Source organism: Sphaerulina musiva, assembly GCF_000320565.1.
Source record: "Sphaerulina musiva SO2202 unplaced genomic scaffold SEPMUscaffold_3, whole genome shotgun sequence".
Lineage (NCBI taxonomy): Eukaryota > Fungi > Ascomycota > Dothideomycetes > Mycosphaerellales > Mycosphaerellaceae > Sphaerulina > Sphaerulina musiva.
Window position 1 is genome coordinate 451,412 of NW_016017385.1, and position 21,394 is coordinate 472,805.

General features: G+C 46.5%; 1 protein-coding gene across 1 annotated transcript; it reads right to left on the reverse strand.

Moving 5' to 3' along the window:
* Positions 1-11,977: 11,977 nt before the first annotated feature.
* Positions 11,978-19,955, reverse strand: SEPMUDRAFT_154926 (uncharacterized protein; the record flags this gene model as incomplete). The annotated part of the gene is made up of 2 exons (XM_016907592.1): positions 11,978-19,213; positions 19,285-19,955. 2 exons carry the CDS (start codon positions 19,953-19,955, stop codon positions 12,031-12,033), a joined length of 7,854 nt encoding a protein of 2,617 aa, XP_016762218.1. The 3' UTR covers positions 11,978-12,030.
* Positions 19,956-21,394: the final 1,439 nt, after the last annotated feature.

Here is a 21,394-nt window from a genome sequence, read left to right on the forward strand (position 1 = left end):
TCTAAGAACGTATCCGTATTATAGGGTATATTACGGATGCCGATAGCCGCTATCCTAATATAGCCTACGTAGCGAAGATCGTCGACTAGCTAGACCCGAAGTGCTAGAAAGACGTCTAGGTGTTTGTTAGCATTGTCGTCTACTTCCGTATCTAGATACCTAAGTTCGCGCTTAAGGCTAAGCTACTCTACCGCCTACTTCGGAAGGACGTTGAATTCGAGTAGACTACGGAGTGTTAGCGTACTAAGGACGTACTCGCGGTAGCCTTAGTTAAGGCTCCGCCTCTAGTCCCTATCGACTACTTGGACGGAGTAGGTACTATTGTTGTCGTAGTTGATTCTAGTAGGTCCGGGTATAGGTATATACTAATACAAGAGGACGACTGTAGAAAGCGACGACCGAGTCGTTTCGAGAGTAGTATATAGTCCGCTAGCTAGCAACGGTACGACGCCGGCAAACTCGAGTGCCTCGGAGTACTTAAGATATACTAGAAGTTTCGGCCCTAGCTCTTCGGTTAATACTTCGTACTAGAAGTTAATACTTAGACTCTCGTATATCAACTAAACCGCGCTACGTCTAATCTCCCGAATACCGCTATAAGTAGGTAGGTAGCGTAGATCCGGCTGTTTACCTTCGAAGTTCGGTATGTCTCTAGTTATAAGTATACGGCCCTAGATGCCTTATCCTATCGACCGCTATCGAGCAAGGACGCCCCGGATCCGCCGGAGTTAGAAGATGTCGAGCGTATAGTCGATAATAAGTTTTTCGACAGTTTCTACGTTAATACAGCGACGCTTGCGCTACGTAGATTTGGTTAGGCCCCCGGGGCCTTACCGGGAGCGGCCGGTACCGCCGGCGGTACGGTTCAGGTAGCTGCGATCCGGATTGTTAGCTAGACCCCCGAAACCTTACTAGAAGCGGGAGACGTCGACCTTACCTATATTGATTCTATCTTCCCGGACGAGCTAGACGGTCTACCTAAGAGTTATTCGTACTTTTCGAAGGCTATCGCCTATGTCCTCCTTAGACTACGTCCCTTATCTTATATATCTCGATCCGAGTACCGTCGGTTTTTGAAGTACTCGTAGAGATTCAAGATCAAAGATAAGGTTCTCTTCCGCTAGGGCCGTCGCAACTTCCCGTTATAGCGCGTTATCGATAAGCTATCTACGCGAGACTAGATCCTCCGGGCGGTCTACAATAAGTACAGGCACCGTAGTACTAAGGGTACGTACGCAAAGTTAGTACAGCGCTACTAGTAGGACGGCATATATAGCGATTGCTAGGTATATATATAGAGGAAGTACGCCGAGTATAATCAGTACAACGGCGTTCGTACCTATACTCCTTTAAGCGAGGTTGCTTCTAAGGCTATCGGTGAACGGTAGTATATTAACGGCGTTTATATTGATACCCGCGGATCGATTATAATAGCGCGGGAGGCAACGTCTCGGTAGCCTAAGGCGCGGGTATTCGTCGGCCTTACCGCTAAACAGATTACGTCGAAGCAGGTCGCGAAATTTATCTAGGAGGAGATCTTCTGCCGATAGGGTACGCCGTACGAGATCCTCCTCGATAACGCTAAGTACAACTTAGGGGAGGTAGAGGCGTTGCTTCGTAAGTACGGCGTCGCTCGTCTACGTATCTTACTATACTACCCGGAATCTATAGCTATCGTTGAAGTTAGGTACAAACCTGTTATTGCGGCGCTTAGCAAGATAACTAATAGAGGCAAGACATCCTAGATCCCGTATATACCTATAGTGCTATAGGCGGAACGTACTACAGAGGTATCGTCTACCGGTAAGACGCCGGTAGCGTTAATAATTGGCTACGATACTATCCTACCTATCGAGCTTTAGTTCCCTACTACGTCTGTCTAGGACTAGGGTACTATTTGCGACTGCGAGAGTCTTCTCGCCGTACGCGCCGCCGCCCTCGAAGCTATAGCCCTACGTATAGAGGACGCCCGCCTACGATAAGAGAGAATATAGGACTAAGCGAAGGTATATTTTGACGATCGCTACTATATCGATCGCCGTGAATTTAAGGTTAGTAATTTGGTTATAGTATATCGGAAGGAGTTGGAAGCGTCGCGTTCGGCAAAGCTAGTTTTCCGTTAGAAGGGTCCCTTTCGTATATATACCTATCGTCCGGGTACTGCGTACTATAAGTTAGAGGGGTTAGATAGTATTGTCTATCGGAATATCTACAATAAGGACTCTCTCAAACTCTGTCGACTTGACGGCCTATTAGATAAAGACGGCAGTATTACTAGTTCTAACGAGTAGGGTTAGTACTAGATACTAGTTCCCCGCCCTGCCTTTTCAACTTTCTATACGCCGACCGGGTATCTCCGCTTCCTAGTATCTCTCTCCGTAGTACGGGCTCGTGCTGCTTAATAGATACCTACTCTCCTTCTTCGTCGTCGTATAGTTAGGGGAGGGAGTAGCGTACCGTACTCGCTATTCTTTTAATTCTTTTTCTATTTGTTGCGCCGCCGCCGTCTAGTCTTTTATCTATAACTAGGCCTCCCGCCGCCGCCGCCGTCTGATCCTTTATCTATAACTAGGCCCCCCGTAGGCGTCGTTTTAGATACGCCCTATACTTTTGATAGCGGCGGGTTAGTACCGTCCGAGTTTAGCTACCCTAGGATTGTAACTATATTGCCGGCCGGGCGCCCCGGTGCCTAGTAATAGTTAGGCTAGAAGGTTTCTAATCCGACCGAAGGTTTTTAATCTATTATTTTTCGCTTTACCTCCTAGCGTTGTCCTCGGCCCCTTATAGTATATACCGTATACTATATTCCTCGCTACGGTCCTTATATCTAAGGGTCCCCGCGATGCCTAACCGCTACTTTACGTCGGTATTCTCGTCCTACCCTTACTTATCTTACTCGTCTTTATATCGGCATTCTCGTACTATCCTTATTTATCTCGCCTATACGGGTAGCACTTCCCTAGGCGCGTTACTTTTCGCGTTATTTGTTTGCTACGGCACTGCCGTAAGCGCGCCGGCACTCCTGCGAGCGCGAGTTACTTTCGCGTTATTCCGCGAGCGCGAGTTACTTTTCGCGTTATTCCGCGAGCGCAAGTTACTTTCGCGTTATTAGGGGGATAAGAGTACTCTTTTCTTCCTTTTGAACTTACTCTTCTTCTTTAACCTACCTCCTTACCCGCCGTACCCCCCCCGACCTGCATTCTACGTAGCTACTATCTCTACTACCTCGAAAGGAGCCGCGCCTATACTACGACCTACGCCTACGTTAAGAACGGAGCCGCGCTCGTGCGCGTAGCTATCGATTCCGCTATAGCTAACTGCAATATACCTACCTAACCTAAGACGGACGACGGCGATAGGTTAGAGTACTAGGTAACCGTTCGAGAAAGGAGACAAAGCTCGATATCGTTCTTAATTATAGTAGTAAGGATAGATACGTTATTATACTCGGCGGAGGTAAGGAGTATCCTCTATAGGGTAACCGACCTAGACGCGGTCGCTGCCCTATTACTAACTCTCGATACGCTAGTTAGAACGGAAGTAGTACGTACGGTATACTAACTCTGCGACGCGACCTTAACTAGTTACGATACTATATATATATCGATTCGTAAGAAGTTCGTAGCTATAGCTCCGGACTAGGAGATCCTAGAAGGTAAACCAATCGTAGACGTATTCCCTAGTTTTGCGAAGGCAGTAGATTAAGGAAAGGAGGCCCGAAATCGACGAAGGACGGCTTACTAGAATGTTATTAACCGATAGTTCGGTAGGGATGTCGCTGCCGCCTAGAGCTTCCTTACTAGTCCGACGATATAGGAGGTTTTGTATACTAATTCGTAGGCCTACGATCTAGGCAGTCTAGCGGTTCTTAGTTCTAATCGCAGGCAAATACTACGCGCTCTTACGGAAGTAGTAGCGTAGCGATTACTTACTCCTGTTGCTAGTCGATCGAAGATACCGGAGGTTACGGGAGGCAATTGTATTCGTATATATATACTACCTACCGACAAGCGATTAGTAGAACCTAGAGGGGAGGCAGAACAACGCATCCTACGGATACGATTTAGGTTCGTCTATAAGGGCGACTTTTACAAGATCGTAAGTAAGGGCTTTATTAAACCTACGCTAATACCTTCGGGGCTATCTGTACCGCCGCCTCTGCCGCTATTGTCCGAGCAAGCCTAACTCCGTCTATACTAAGGACGCCGTAGGGAGCTAGACCTATCCCCGGACTATAAAGAACCTCCGAGCAAACGCTAACGTACGTTACGACCGTTAACGCCGGAGATGCTATAGGTGCCGGATAGTACTTCGGGTTAGAGCCCTATTAATATACGTAATCCGTTAGGCCTCCGGGGCCTTACCGGGACAGGCCGTATAGAGCTAGGCCCGGAGGCTACGATCCCGACTACGGAGACAGAGCCGACCGAGGATACGACTAGCGAGGAGGTAGATAACGAGACTAGAGAGTTTACCTTTAACGAAGAGCTAGCCGAAGACGTACTCGCTAAGGGGGGACAAGTTACGTCTTGTATATATACGCCGTTATCTATATACCGTTATACTCTTTGCCCGGATACGACTAATCTATATCTTATCGGCCTGTATATAGCTATACCCCTCTATTAATAGCCGGAGGATGTCGTCGAACGAGGCGTCCGGCTATATATAGTAGAGGAGGACCCGGTTCCGTTGTACCGGTACTATACTAGGGTGTTTGCGAGCCGTAGGTTCGGACTTAAGTCAAACATCGCTATAGCCCTACTAACTACTCGTATTGCCGAAGTCTGTAGAGCTTATATTAATAGCTAGTTTCTAGAATACTAGTATTAGTACCCGGAATTCTTCTCCCTAGCCTACCGTCTAAGGTACGCGGGTAACGCACTTAGTCTATATACGTTCCTATCTCGAACATATACAGGAATGCTAGTTACTTCCTCCGCTACGCCTAATGTAGAAACCTTGGTTACTAAGCTCCGATTATTTACAATCGACGCTAGCGAGTAGGCTACGTTCGATCTTATCGGCTTAGTTACGAAGGAGGGGGTTTTTGGGTATACCGAGACGATCTTTAGGGATATCGAATATAAGTTCGATATATACTTATAGTACCTCCGTCGTATGAATAGTCGCTCTAACCTAGGGTAGAACAGGTTATAGATATATAGTATAATTCAATAGCTCGTCCGCTAGGACATCTTATACTAGGCTTTGTACGCTTCTTTGCGTATAGATAGTAATTACCGTTTAGTGTCTTATCCTTATTACGCGAAGTACTAGTACGGCGACGACAAGGGTAACGAGAATATAAGTCGTAATAGCTTTAAGTATATAGACTATAACGTTATAGATCTTACGGCAGGCAAAGGTACTAGTTAGATCTAAGGCTCGGTATCGTTCGATAACGAGACTTATAAAGACTGCACTATACTCGTTTAGGGAATATACTAGGACGAGACGTTTCGTAAGTAGGCAGAGGTAAACCGCGCCGCCGGTCGTTTGCAGAATAGCCGGATCTACAATATTACGGATAAGGAGCTCGGGCCTAAGCTAAGAAAGAAGATAGGTCTAGAGTAGTAGCTAACTCCGGTCTAGCGATATAGCGTCTATATTACCGACCCCCGTATTCCTTATAGCGCGCTACCTTCGTAGGGCGTACGACGTACGATCCTCCCTTAGTTCGTAGCTATTACTAACGTAGAAACCGGAGAGATAGAGAACCCGAAAATAGGGACCCTTTAGCAGATTGCGGAGGTATACCGAACAATAACTGCCCTACTATCTAGCCCGTCGGGCTACCCTAATATATATAGTCCAATTCCGTACCGATTTCCTACCGTAGCCTAGTTAGATAGCCTTAGCCTAATCTTAGACGCTCTAGTTAGTCGCAAATCTTAGGCCGATATAGAAGTAATAAACGAGTTGAACTATATTACTTATATAAAATCTCTTTCTAAGTAGGAGGCGTACAAGCTCAAATAGTAGGCGAACGCTATTAAGAGGTACGAGAAGGTTTTCGACCGTATTCGCAATTCTGAGATACTACTCTTCGGGACCGCTAGTTACTTCCGCTATAAGGGTAACTTTGAGTTTCGACCGTAGCCTGATTTTTCTACTCTCGACTCTAAGTATATAGAGGAAGGCTCCGGTACTACGCTTGAGGGCGATATGTCCTAGATAGAATAGGTAGTACGTTAGTTAGGCCCCCGGGGCCTAACCGGGAGCTTCCGAATATAGGGAGGGTTTAGGTTTTTACAGTGTTTTTACGGTTAGGTGCCTTGTTTTCGACAGGTCGTTTAGGTCTGCTTTTCTGTACGTAATCGTTAGATAGGGGGGGGGGGGTTTGTTATACCTGTATCTACGGGACAGACATATAGGTAGGGGAGGGTATATTAAGCGGCTAGGCGTGTTTCTTTTACGTAGGGCGTTAGGGCAGAGCCGAGAGCCGGACGGCCCAGGAGGGCCGTACTACTCCCGGCGGGTAGCTATATAGGGTAGTTTTCTTCTTTTTAGGACAAAGGAGAGGACGGACATGATTAGGACGTAGACGTACGGATACCTACTCTACTATAATTGATGTCGTTACCCTACGGTGCGCTTTGTCTTCTGATATCACCTTTCCTACTACCTACAGGCATTTACGCGTCCTTCCGGACCTCTACCTATCCTACCCCTTTTACCGCGGAGCTACGCCGCGACCTACCGTAAGCCGAGCCTATCCGATCGTCTACTCGAGGACGGTAGTAGGAGAGAGGGCTTCACGGTAATACTAGAAAGAAGGATAGCTCTTTCTAAGTAACCTTAAAGTTAGAAAGTAGGTACTAGTTAAACAGGATAGCTTAATCCTCCCTGTCCCTCTTATAAATCAACCTAATATTATCTATATAGAATATTATAAGTAGGTAGAGATCTATGTTTACTATTAGGCAGTCAATTCTAGGAACTAGCTTAAAGCTATAATCTTCTATTCTTATAACAAATAGGTTATACTACAAGCGAGGTAACTTAGCTAATCTATAGAGTACTTTCTTAAGGATAAAGCAGGTATCTGGACCAAATCTATACTCCTCTATTCCCTTAGGGATTAAGTAGTAAACAGTATAAGGAATAGTAGTATTTAGGAAGGTATTTACTATATCCTATTGTCTAGTTTTCAACCTCCTTATAAAAGCTAGGGCAGTAATAGCCCTAAATACCTTGTAACTAAGTATAGTAGTATAGGTTTTATAGGTTAATAGCAATTAAAGATCCCTACGGACATAAAGCCTAGCCTTATACCTAAGAATCTTACTACTAGTTAGGTCTGTCTTATAGGCAAATACCTATACTAAAGGTACTTTATAGCCCTTATAACTAAAGAATACTCTAAATGTCCTCTTGCCTATAAGCTTCCTAGCTTTATCAAATACTGCTTGTCTAAATTACTAATAATAGATATATCTTTCTATCTCTTTCTAGTTAGTAGGGGATAATAGTAAACTTGTTACTTAGTAAGGTTCTTTAAGATTAGGTAAAGTGTAGGCTTAGAGTAAAGCTGTAGCAGCAGAACTTAGTTTATCTAACCGTCTAATTCTATAGTCGATCTATCGTCTATAGTTGTCTATACTATACTAATAGGTATCCTCTTCTTCTTCTACCTCCCTATCTAAGGCAGGGTAGTAATAATAAGAGGCCGAAAAAGCGGGTATTCCCGGTAAGGCCCCCGGGGCCTAACTAACTTAATAGTTAGCAGCTATATTGTCCTCGTCTCTAGCGGGTGTTTCTAGTAGTGTTAGGTATAATAACACTTATTCCTGTTATAGCCCTTTACCTCCCTGCTGTTTACTACCTCCCTAAGGTTAGATAGCAAAAGTCGGAATATTAGTAGCTAGAAAGGGGTTATCTATACCCTTACTTGTAGATTCCTTAGGTATTAAGATTAAGTTAATTACTATCTAGTAAATAGCAGTAGGAACTAGTTCCCCTAAGGTTTAGCTATTAATATCTAGTAGATTGTATCTCTTATTGTCTTTGAAGACTATATCTCTCGTCCTAATTACCTTGTTTAGGGATAGGATCTAGATCTAGAAAATATTGGTAGAGGTATACCTAATTAGGTACCTAATATAAGCTCTCTCTTCTATCTTATCTCTCTTAGTAATATCTCTACGGAGAGCGAAGGCCTTGTAACTAATAGGGTAGAGATAGCTAAGGAAGGGCTTCTTAGTAGTAACTTTCTTAAATAGAGTTATCTAATTAAGCTTAGCAGTAGGGGTCCTATTAAGAAGGTATACTACTAAATCTAGGAGCTATAGCTATAGGTTCTTTAGCAACCTACTATTAATTCTAAGAGTCCTAGATTTAGTAACAATCTCCCTTCTAGCAACCTTATTTACTCTATTCTAAGTAGGGGTATTAGCAGTAGTAGGTAAGGTAGTAATACCTAACCTAGAGATAGCTTTTCTAGTATCCTTCCTAATAGTAGCCTCTATATTAGAGCGAACTATAATAGTTTTGGTACTAAAGGACACTTCTATCTTCTTAAAATATCCTAGAAATTTAGCAATTGCTTATAGCTTAGTTGCTATAGGATTACTAATATAATAGCCCTCCTAGTTATAGTACTAGTAGCTATAAAACTTGAAGACTAACCTATTTAGTCTAGGGAGAGAAGGGGGTATATTAATTAAGTCCTATAAATAGATAGCTATCTTAGCATTCTCTGCCTTAGGCAGTACTTCCCTATACTTGTCTTTCCTCCTCGAAATTACTGCTTTAGCCTTAGCTAATATATAGGTGTTACAATTAATACTATTAAGAGTCTCCTTTTCTAACTTAATTACCTAGTATCCCTTAGATATAGGTTCTAAGTGCTTAATAGCCCTTACAGATAGATAGCCTAGCAAATAATACTATTGATTAACTATTGCTATTAAAGGTAGGAGTGGTTTGTAACTAGATTATACAGTAGTAACAGATCTAGTAGGTAACGTTAAGGCAGGTAAGGTTAACTTCCCCGCATTCTTAGAGTATAGGGTATATACTAACTTTACCTCCTCAATTCTAGGGGTTCTAGATAAACTAATAGTTCTAGTAACACTTCTTAGTATAGGCAACCGTTTAATAATCTAGTAACTATATCTGTCGTTACTGTATTTAGGGGTAAGGTATACCTAGAGCCTAGGCTCCTTATATGCTTAGCTAGTAATCAACCTATTAGGCTAGTTTCTAGTATTATAGTAAATACCCTTTTTGTTAAGGATCTGTAGTAAGACCAAACTTATAAAGAATCCCGGAATAAGCCTTACCTTAAGAAGAGTAAGCTTCCTAGTAACTCTATTACCTATATCTAGATTGATAGTAGTATCTACAATTACCTTAGGTTAGTACCTCTTGTCCCTAGAAATTACTGTATTAGAGGAGGTTAGTAACTCAGACCTAATAATCCTTGCCCTTATAGATTCGTTAATAATGTAAACATTAGCACTACTATCTAGAATTACTACGTTATAGAGCCGGGTATAACCAATTAATCTAACTAATACTTTAGGGGTTAAGGTCGATTCTAGGGTAGTAGTAGCAGTAGTATCCTCGACATCTATAGCTATACCTAACTTGTTCTTAGTGTCTTTGTCCTTCGACCCTTAAGCAGCGTTATATACTTAAACTACTTTATCTACTCTCTCTTTTAGATTCTTGTCCTCCTTAAATCTCTTCTTAATCTTCTTCTTAGTATTATCTCTTAGCTTCTATGCCTTAGGCCTCGGATACTCGGTATTAAGGTAATAGTATTCCTTCTATATATAGTTCCTACTATAGAGATATAGTTTACTTAGCCTTGAAGATAAGGATCGGGTTAAGGACGAAGATAATTCGGTTATAGCGGCGGTTAAGATACTAGCTACAGTAGTTCGGTGCTTGCTCTTGAATTTAGTATCTCTATTGTACTGAAAGTAGGACTACTAGGCTCTCAATTCTAAATAGAGAGTTGTTACTTCCCTATTATTCTACTTATTAAGTAGCCTCCCTGTCCTTATAGCTATATAGTCTCTATACATTAGAGTTATAGAAGACAACTATACTTAGGTAGATTTATTATCTGCTTATATACTAATAGTATCTCTCTTACTACACTAAGTAAACTATAGGTATATATAGTTAGAAATAGTCTTTCTATAAGGTAGAAGAGATAGGGTTTCTAACTCTTTCTTTAACAATTAAGTAGTAGTAAGGGTATTAGGCTTAGTATATTCTAAGAGCTTCTTAAGCTTCTCTCTTAGAGTCTTATAATCAATTATCCTATACTAGAGGTCTGTAGATATAGACTAGTTAATAATTGTTAAGAGTTTCTAGTACCTTTTCTACTTCTTAGACTATACTTCCTTTAAGTACCTATAAGTATATTAAGCTAAACTGAATTAGATAGAGGTAGTAGTCTTAGTAATTACAAAGGTGAATAGTAGAGAGTCCCTAAGTTAGACTAGGTTTAATAGATCTAGCTTATTAGTACTAGGGTCGATATCCTCCTATATTCTATGATTTCCTGCTTTAATCTTAATACGGGTAATCCAGACGTTCTAGTCCTGCTAGGTACGCAGCTTAGCAATCGACATCGTCGTTAATAAGGGTTTAGAGGAATTAGCTATAGTGTCTTCGTTGAATTCGTCAAACTACTCTAGAACAGCTTGATTCCTAGGATACGAACTACTAGGTATTTCTTTAACCTCTTAAAACTTAGGACTCGGGGATCGGTCGATTGTAAGCTAATCTAATAGGCTCTAGCTTTCTTCTCTTCGTCTGGATAAGCGGGTTTAGGCCGGTATAAAGTAATAGTATACGGTTCTTAGTTGTTGTCTTAATACAGCGGATTTTAATCAATCTTAGGTAATTCTAGGTTCTAGTAATTAATTAATTCCTTTAATTAATCAAGCAGAGCTAGCTAGGCTTATAACTATTAGAACTATACACTATACTAGCCTAAATAGGGATTAAGAGGAAGCCTTTCTAACCGAAAAGTAGGTTTAATTAATGTCTGAGGTCTAACCTCTAGAGAAGAGAAAAGAGGGGGGTAGGTATCCCTAACTCTATATACATATGCCAAGGAATCAGTAGCCCCTGTTATCTTATATAACTTATGTTACATAATGCTAGGGCACCTATGTCCTTCTGTCCAAACATATAGCTAGTAGCTAGCTACCTGTAGTAAGTAAGTAAGGTAGCAAGTACTGTATAGAAGGTAATAGTAAAGTGTACAGGTTACGAGCACATATACACCGCAAGTAATAAATGCTACATAAATGCTATATAGGGTAATGCTACGACGTACACAATACTATATCCTGCATCTCTCCGTATAATTAGACGTATATGTTATATACCTATATACCTGACCCTAGCTGTATGTATATATGTATATACATAGTATATAGCTCTTCTAAGTCCTACTTTCTAGGATTAGATCAACGGCAACGGCAACGGCAACGTAGCCAACGCTAAAGAAAAACCGTACAGGAGGATATATTGTATACGTGCCTGCGTAGCGTGCTTTTTTCTTTGCTGCTGTCTAAAAATAGTATAAGAGGTTTCTTTACTATTGTAGACTAAAGTAGATTGAATGCAAGGACGGACGGATAGACGGATGGACACTACTTAATGTACTTAGGAGAGTAAAGTAAGGTAAGGTAAGGTAAGGTAAGGTAGAGTAACATCCCGAATACGAGATACATAGTTGGATTCTTTTTTGATTTTGCTTAAAAAAGAGAGGACAAGGAATGTAGTTGTTACAATGTACTATATTTCTTGTAGTCTGCAGATCCCGAGAGTTATTTCTAGAGCGAAGAGGAGGGACGCCCGCACGCTATAGTTGAAGCTAGTGCATGTTTTCAACTCTTGGCAAAAAGATCAGACTCCATGACCTCCATACCTCCTGGGTTTATACCTGATTTATTACTACCTCCCTTCGGACCGACCTCGCTTCCGGCATCGCCCGGCCCCCGTGGTCCCGAGAACGAAACATTCCCTCTCTGCTATTCTTTTCTTTTCTTTTCCTTTCTATATATTCACTTTTTTCCGCCTCGTAACAACTCTCTCAGCCTGGCTCGAGATAGAATCCGACCCCAATAACTCAGCCGTCGAGATTTCCGATTCCAGCTCTCGTATGACAAACGTTCGGATTTCTACTGCGACGAGACTATCCACTCCCAGATCAATAATGCTCTGGTCTTTGCTCACATCCTCGCGAGAGAGGCCGATTTTGTCCGCGAGCAGGCGGAGCAAAGCTTCTGTGACCATGGCATGGGCTTCCTGAGGAGATGCGGCGGCTCGAAGCGAGTCTTTGATGCTGGCGTGTGCCACGTTGTGGGATATGGCGCTGTCGCTCAGACGGACCAAGTGACGGAATCGTGCATCGCGTAGGAATTCTGGGCGTTTGGCCGTGTTGTTTCCGCTTCCGGATGTGTAATCATATTGGATCCCAATGGCAATCTGGGAATGCTGTGCCTGGTCTTGCATGGCAAAACGAAGGAGGCGGAAGACATGTTCCAGCTTGACTGGACGAAATCCTTGCCTGAGCAGACTTTCGGCAACGTGCACATTATTCTCCAAGTAGCCGGCAGTTTGGATCATGCCCAGGTCCAACGATGTTGCTCGCAGTCCTTGAGCGATGCGGTACCGAGCAAGTGCATCTTGAAATGCGCAGCCTGCGGCGTAATTCGCTTGACCAGCGTTACCAACAATGCCAGCAACCGACGACAGCATGATGAAGAAACCCAGCTGTTTTTGCTGTGCTACCAGACGGTGAAGGTTGAGAGAGCCTTGGATCTTCGCTTCCACTGTTGCCGCCCATGCATTTTCTGTCATATTTTCGAAGATGGCATCCCGAAGCACCATGGCAGATTGTATGACCCCTCCAATGGGAAGCATCTTGCTGCCGATGATACCAAGTGCTCTCTGAACCTCATCAGCGCTCGAAATGTCGCACGTGAACAACTGGACATTGCACCCGCGGGCATTCATGATCCTCAGCCATTCAGCCTCTTTTGATCCATCTATGGGCGTGGAGCGAGACATCAAGGCAAAATTGCGCGCGCCGTGCTCATACATCCATGCGACAATCGCTCGACCCAGCCCGCCCATGCCTCCAGCGAGCAGATAGGTGACATCTGGCACCAGTCGGAATGGTCTCGTGGCATCGATCACGGGAACTTCCTTGTGGGCTTCCACCCTCAGTATATGATTTGCACTCGATGAATCGTGCTGCAGAGATCGAAACGCCGTGAAAACATCTGCCCAAGAGTGACTGGACATGGGAATGTCAATACCCAAAGCCTCTACTGCCATCAGAGCCTCATCGAGTAGATGACCACCAGCCAGTCCCACAGACGAAACCACGAGGTCGTTCCAGTCGATCGAGATGAAAGTAACATTCTTGCTTCCTGCAGCCAATTCGGTAGCTGGTGCACTTTCTTCGCTGTTATCGAAAGAAGATATATCAATGATGCGTCCTCCCGACCTCAGGCGGGAGCGTAGATCGCGGCACCCTGGACCAGTACTTTTGCCAGCATACTGATGCCATAGGATGATATCGATACCTTGTTCGTCCGTGAGCGTTTCCGAATCGTCGAAAATGAACACGCTAGCGCCCAGATACTTCGCGTATTGCACCGCAAAGTCTCTTATCAATCCAGACTCAATACTGACAACTACCAATTCGCCAGCTCGCACTTTCGCCACGCTTGTGAGGGCGTAAGCGATGGAAGTGTACAGTCCCGGGATCGCGGCTGCTTCTTCAAACGGGAGTAAAGTTTTGCGCACCGCTGCAGCATTTACGACTGCTCTGGTGGTAAATCCGACAGGAAGATAACCAAGCACATGGTCACCCAGGTGGAATTGGCCATGCAGACTGGACCCTATCGCAGTCACAACACCACTGAATGCACCCAGCCATGATCGGTGTCCGCCATCCACGAGGGCCGTCCTCAGATCTCCCGGAGTTACACCGAATGCCCTCGCCTCAATAGCAAGCTCTTCCGGCCCTGGGAGAAGACTTGGAGTGGATGAGCCTTGAATGGCCTCCCAGCAGAGCGTGCTCAGCTGTCCAGCTGTCGCCATAGTCAGCCGTTTGATCCCCAGGCTGCTATCATCATGCATTTCGGATCGCCGTTCCAGCTGTCGTTCCGTGTCCCCAGAGACAAATTTGCTGGCATGTTCATGAGCCAAGAGTCGTGTGACACACAACGCACCCTCTTCCTCGGAGAACTCGCTATCCAGACTGCTGCCTGCTTCGGTGCTGATGGCGGTTATTGTTTGCAGATGTTTGAGCATCTTCACCACGGCATCAACCCTTCTCATTTCGTACCCTGCCGGATCGCTGCCAAGTTCTACAGTAAGAAACGGTAGGAGAGGATATTCTGTTCGGACCACCCGAGCCAGGCCGACGACGCCGCTGCTGGGTAATGGAGCATTGGATAACGTTACATCAGTTCGACGCGTGAGCCAAATAATCCCCTGCGCAGAGGCCACTATGCGTTTCATGGCCGCAAACGCACCGGATGTGGGGTTCTCGAGTAGTCCTTCAGGTCCGTCGTCGAAAATGACATAGACACATCCAGCCTGACCTGCAATGTCGAATGTGGACTGCTCCACGTCCAGGAGAGTCTGGGTTTTGACAGCCTCCACCAAGCTGTCCTCCACAGGGATCGCAGAGCTAGTCGCAAGCAGATGCACGCGATATTGGGATCCTCCCGAACCAGTAGTTGGTTCTACGCATGTAGCCACGACGCCATACGGCGTAGTAGCGGAAGCCGAGATACTTTCAGGTGCGGACTTCAATACAGCACCAGAGAAGCCGTTCTGCTTCAGGGCACAGTCCAAGCCGTGTAAATCCAGGACAGGACTACCCTGACGATGGTTTTCCTGCGCTCGCCACCATTGCGGAAGTGTGCCCATAACCATGTCCAGGTATAGCTGAGGCTCCAGAACATCAAGGATGACCAGAACGCCATGAGGGTTCAGCAGACGGCGGATGTTACTCAAAGCTTTATCAATCGAGGCACACAAGTGTAGGCTGCTCGATAGCACGACCAGGTCGTATTTTCTGTCACCATAGCCCTCCCCATCTGATTCCTCCTCCTCGATGTTCATTCTTCTCACGTGAACATGCCCCGTGGCATCGTGGCTCGAGGCGATGGAGAAGAGACCGGACGGGTGCCCTGTATAATCGTATGTGACATCTGGGCTGCTTAGGATGTCTGCCAAATATCGACTTGGTTCTGCAATCATGTTGCCGTATTCGAGAACACGTAGCTTCGGCTGCTCGAACAACAAGGCTTCCACAATGCGTTGGACAGACTGCTGACATTTCTGCAGGCCCCTATGCTCGTGCAAAGCGCGATCTAGAAGATCGTCCTGCTGCAACAATGCATTTGGATCTTGTGTTCCCATGATGATGATTTCAGCAAGGCGTGGTCCTACGCGGTGGACGAGTTCCTCCATCGCAGTAGGAAGGTGGAGGTTTCCATTCACGAGAGCTTTCGACACAGGTTGTATGTCACAGCTCTTCTGAACTCCTCCCCGGGTCGCGTGTACATCCTTAAACGATTCAAAAAGCTTCATCAGGTGGTGTGGAGTTTCATTCGTTGGCTTCCAACTTTGCAGGGCCTCCAGGGCCGTCCGAATATACGACAGAGCGGCGTTTTCCAATGCACCAGTATTCACAGTCCCATTGACTTGGTTGCTGTCGTCAACTTCGAGCAGCCGCTGAAACTCGCCAGGTCGCAGAAATCGTACTACCGGTCCAGTCTCGAATCTATTGCAAAGAGCTGCACGATCCTGCTGCACTTGAGCATCTTGCCAACTTCCAAGCCCGATATACTCGATGTCTGCTCCCGATACCAGAATGTCGTCCGGCCATGCTTCATTCTTCACATGGAATTCGACGTCACATGATCTGTGTCCTTTCAGCACGGCTGATGTGGAGATGAGTAACTTGACTCCGGCAGTGTGATGGATACGAGCGTCAACCTCCAATCGACCGAGCCTTTGTGGAACCATGGTGTTCCGAAGCTGATCAGCCTCGAATAATGCACACAAGGGCGCTTGAAAGAATCCATCAATGGTTGCAGGATGGAGCGTCTGGGGTGGTTCATACTCCATCGGCATGAAGCGCGAGGTCTCCGGTATCGACAGCATGGCGAAGGCATGGTTTGGTTTGGTGAACACCTCATCGAGAGCCTGGAATGCGCCATCGTAAAAGTAACCGATACCACGGAGATCTGCGTACAAATTCTGTTTGGTACGACGCACCCAGGTGGGTATTTCTGCTTCCGCTTTATGGAAAGCTTGAAGCTTCTGAGATGTGGTCTGTTGCCTGGTGGTGGTGGTGGTGGTGGTGGTGCCGCTGCCGTCACTGAGAAGCATCCTTGCACTGCCCTCACAGTGCTCGCTCCATTGCCCGTCCACCGTACACGAGCGGATGACGAAGTTGTATTGGAGATCTCTCGTCTTCATTCCTTGTGCCATTTTGAAGCGAGGAAACAGTATCGTCTTCATCTCGACTCCAGCTCCGTCATCTGCAATTGGCAGTGCTTGTTTGATGAGAACATCTTCAAGAACATATCGCTCGATGGGGTGTATGTGGCCTAGAGCCAACCAGTGTTCATAACATGCCTGCAGGACTGCTGCTACGAAACCTCCTGCTGGATACAAGATATCTGATTGGATGACGTGCCCTCTGAGATATGGCAGCTCCGTAGTCCGAATGATGTGACGCCAACTTGGCTGTAAGTGGTCGAAATCGATCGAAGGGACTCCCAGAAGTGGATGTTTGGGGCGCGTTCGGAGTCGGTACTCTGCGCTGATGCGGGACTCGTGCCAATATTGGACAGAATGATCCCAAGGATAACTCGGCAGATCTGTCAACACACGCGGCAGCAGCTTCCCCTTGAGCGTATCACCGCCGAGCTGGGCAGCCGAAAGGTCGAGTGTGCCACGAGCGCAGAAGACTGACCCAATCAGGCTGAATATGCTATGCGTACTGCTGCTGTTACGGACTAAGCTGGGAAAGATTTGGTAGTCCAGTTCTGGGGCGGCCACCTCCTGTAGAGTTTGTCGCATCGGACCAGAGAGAGCAGGATGAGGACCGAGCTCCATGATCAAGACCTTGTGCCATTCTTCTTTGTGGTTGATGACATCCTGGACGAGCGTTTCGACGGCTGCGGAGAATTGGACCTGAGATACCAGGTTGGATACCCAGTACGCTGCATCGAGCAGACTAGAAGACTCGATGACCATGGCGTGGACGGATGAAACAAATGTGGTGGTAGAATTGAGTTCGTGAGTCTTCAAGTCGCCCAGAGCTTCATGATATGCTTGGGCAATTCGCTGCATGTGCGGAGAGTGGTAGGCAATATCGACACGGAGCCGACGCGCAAAGTGGCCACCTTCCGTCAGACGCTTGTGCACATATTCCACGGCGGCGACATCACCGCTGAGGGTGACGCTAGAAGAACTGTTGACGCAAGCAATCACGATCTGTCCCAGCTTCGAAGGGACGACATCCAGGTACGTCTCGACTGCGTCTTGGGACAGTCCCACTGCCAGCATGGCCCCCTGAAGCTGTGTAGGAGCAGCGGTGGCTTTGATGCGAGAGGCGCACACTCCCCGAAAATATGCAATTTTCATTGCGCCGTAGAGCGAGAGGGCACCGCTGGCATATCCCGCGGCTATTTCACCGCTGGAATGGCCAAACACGACATCCGGCTTGATGCCCACGACCGACAACATATCCACCAAGCCAATCTGGATGGCTGTACACAACGGCTGGGACAATTCCGCCTCATTCACGCGCGTTACATCTGCTGATGCATGCAGCTCTTCCCACAGAGACCAGGAAGCCCCGAGCTCCGTTACGACTGCTTCACATTGCTCCAAGCTGTGCCGGAAATGGGGCGAATGCTCGATCAGGTCCACGCCCATCTGAGCCCACTGTGCACCTTGGCCCGTGAAGCAGAAGGCAACCCGAGGCACATTCCCACCAACAGACGCTGCCGTTGCGCTTTTGGCGGGCGCTGGCCCCCGAAGAGCGTGCACCAAGTCATCTTGGGTGGATGCGACGACGTAGTCGCGATGCAGAAAGTGAGTGCGGCGGGTGTTGAGAGTGAAGGCCAGACTGTCCAGATCCAGGCGGGAACGAGTGTGGTCTTGGACGTAGCTCGCAATCGCTTTCTTTCGTGCCGCCAAGGCTCGGGCCGTCTTGGCGCTCAACATGAAGATGCGTGTCTTGTCAGCAGGAACTTCTCCATCTTCACTGCTTCCATTATGGGCAACGAGTCCATTATGACCATCTCTTTCATTACGACCATCAATTCCATTCTGGCCATTAAGTCCCTCATGGCCATCAATTCCATCATGACCATTGATTCCATTATGGCCGTCATCTCCATCATGACCCTTGATTTCATTGTGGCCATCACCTCCATTATGACCATTGAGTCCATTGTGGTTATTGATTCCATCATGGCCATCATCTCCATTCATTGGAGGCAATCGTTCCAGATACTCCTCCAACTGGTGGGCACGCAAATAACCTCGGGCGTCATCGAGAATCACGTGCGCATTGGTGCCTCCGTAGCCAAATGCGTTGACGGAGGCTCGCAGGAAGATGGCACTTGGATTGGCGAGCGGCTGAAGATGAGTGGCGACCTCGAGATTCAGCCCTTTCAAGTCAATCTCGGGGTTGGGTCGTTGGAAATCGTAATTCGGCACAATCCACCCCTTTTCCAACATCATCACCACCTTGATGAGCCCGGCCAGGTTGGCGCAGCTTTCCAGGTGTCCGATGTTGCTCTTGGCTGCTCCGATGACCAGCGTACGGCCGCCTCTCTTCTCCCGAAGGCATTTAGCAATTGTCGACCCAATGGCTGATACCTCGACGGGGTCTCCCGCCGCAGTGCCGGTGCCATGCGCTTCACAATATATCGTGTCTTCCATGCTGAGCCCTGCGGACTCGTACGCTCCGCGAATCAGATCCATCTGTGCCTGCTGCGAGGGCATCGTGATGCCGGGGGTGCGACCGTCTTGGTTGCAGTATGAAGCGCGAGCAATCGCTCGAATCGGATCTCCGTCAGCCAGTGCCAATTTCAAAGGTTTGATGATCACCGCAGCGACACCTTCGCCACGGCCATAGCCAGAGGCGCGATCGTCAAAGGTGAAGGATCGTCCTTCGGGAGAGAGAAAGCTGAACACACCCCAGAGGTTAGGTATGGATTAATTCTACTATACGACTGATTTTGCTAAGATCAAGCTTACTTCATATGTGTCATGCCCACCATGGGTAATGGATCCAGTATGATAGTGGCCGCAGCGACGATAGCAGTGGTAGCTTCTCCTGTCCTGAGGCTCTGGCAGGCTTCGTGGAAAGCAACCAGACTCCCCGAGGAACCCGTGTCAAGCGTGATCGAGGGACCCCTGAGGTCAAAAAAGTACGAGATCCTGTTCGCCATCAACGCGCTACCGGTGCCAACCGTCTGATACTTGGAGATATCCTCGGGGTCCCGCGTCGTGATGTACGAATAATCCAAATTATACAAGTTGACAAACACCGACGTTCTGCTTCCTGCAAGCTTCTCGGTGGTAATGCCAGCGCTCTCCATGGCCTGGAACACGCTTTCCAACGTTAATCGTTGCTGCGGATCGATCGCCTTCGCTTCTGGAGCAGAAATGTTGAAGAACGGAGCATCAAACGCCGCTACATCCTGCGTCAGAAAGTGCGCCCCGTGGATATTGAACGTGCCATTCGTGTCCGACTTGGGGTGCCAGTGCGCATCGAAGTTGAATCGATCCGAAGGTGCCGTATCCGTCCACGCACTGCGTTTGCTCTTGAGCATTTCCCAGAACTTCTCGGGACTGTCCGCTCCTCCGGGGAAATTGCATGCCATGCCCACGATGGCTATAGGTTCTGCTGCGTGTTGCGAAGTCATCTTTTCTTTTGTGGTGGTGGCTGGCCAGTGGGTCAGACTAATACGATATATGATGTCTCTGATTTTGATGATCGGCCAACAGCAATGTATGTATATTTTGCCTCCCTCTCGCAAGAATTCGATACACTACTCACTCCAAGTGTTTTATAGGACCGAGAGATGTGTGTTAGGGAAGATAAGCGGTCGTGAAACAAAAAAGGCTAACATGTCTACTACCTATCTCAAGATCTGTAAGTCCCTGTTATCATCATCATAGATGTCTACACCAACATCTCCCATCTCTGTGTTGTATTGAATTCTTGTAAGTATTATTGAGTTTTCTCTAGGAAACAGGAACGGACCGCACAGCAGAAAGAGAGAGAGAGGGAGGGAGAGACCAAAAGAGCTGGAGAGAGACAGCGATAAGACATACTCCCTCTCACCCTGGAAACCTCACCGCCGTAGGCAAAAGATGTCGGCCGGCTCAATGCAACGCACTACTGTACCCAGCCAGATGTTACCAACAACTTGCTCATGTACGTCTCTCAAAAGCCCTACCTACCTACCTACCTAACTACCAACTTGTAGTAACGGCTATCTACACTTCCTTCCTTCCTCCTTATTTTAGAAGGCGTCTTCGATGAAAAGAGTCGAATCTTTCTTTATGTCTACCTGACCTCATCTATCTCCTGTACATATAAAGAGAGAGACGAAAGAGAGAACTCGATTCGCAGTAGCAGTACCGGGATTGGTTATTCCGTTATCTTTTTTTCTTCTTTTCGGGGAAACAGTAGTAGTATACTAACTAGGGTTACCGAACATATCGATCGATCATTTTACGACCATCGAGTGTTTTTTGCCTAAAGGAAGGGAAGCAACTAATAGGTACCTTATACAAGCTTGCTACGAAAGAGAACGAACGTTGTTAGGGCAAGGGATATGTGTATATAACTGAATGATCGATTCAAGCTTTATAAGCTTTTCTAGCCTTGTAGTATATAGACCCCCTCTCTACCCTCCCTTGCTAGACTCTAGATTATGTCTATGTACTAAGTACTCTCTCTCTCTCTCTCCTATCTGCCGGACTTTCTACTTCTTTTCTCGGACTTTCTATTCCCCTTCTCGTCGGACAATCATTCCAAACTGTGACTTTCTTTTTAGACAGCGATTTTACCTCGTTGTGCTTTTACCGGGAAAGGATGCAGCGATCGGTCTGTTGATCCCTGGGTTAGTTTGGGAAGGTTAGTTGGGTTGGTTGAGTTGGTTGATAAGGAGTGGGCGATATCTATCAGAAGAAAAGGATATTGTCACTCTGTTGGATAGATAGCTTGTGATTGTTGTACCTCTGGGAGAAAATGACGATGATAACTGATAATGATATGTCCAGCGGATCGCGAAGCTGTTTTGTCGTTTGACTTCAAGGTATATGTACTGTCTCTCTCTCTCTCTCTCTCTCTCTC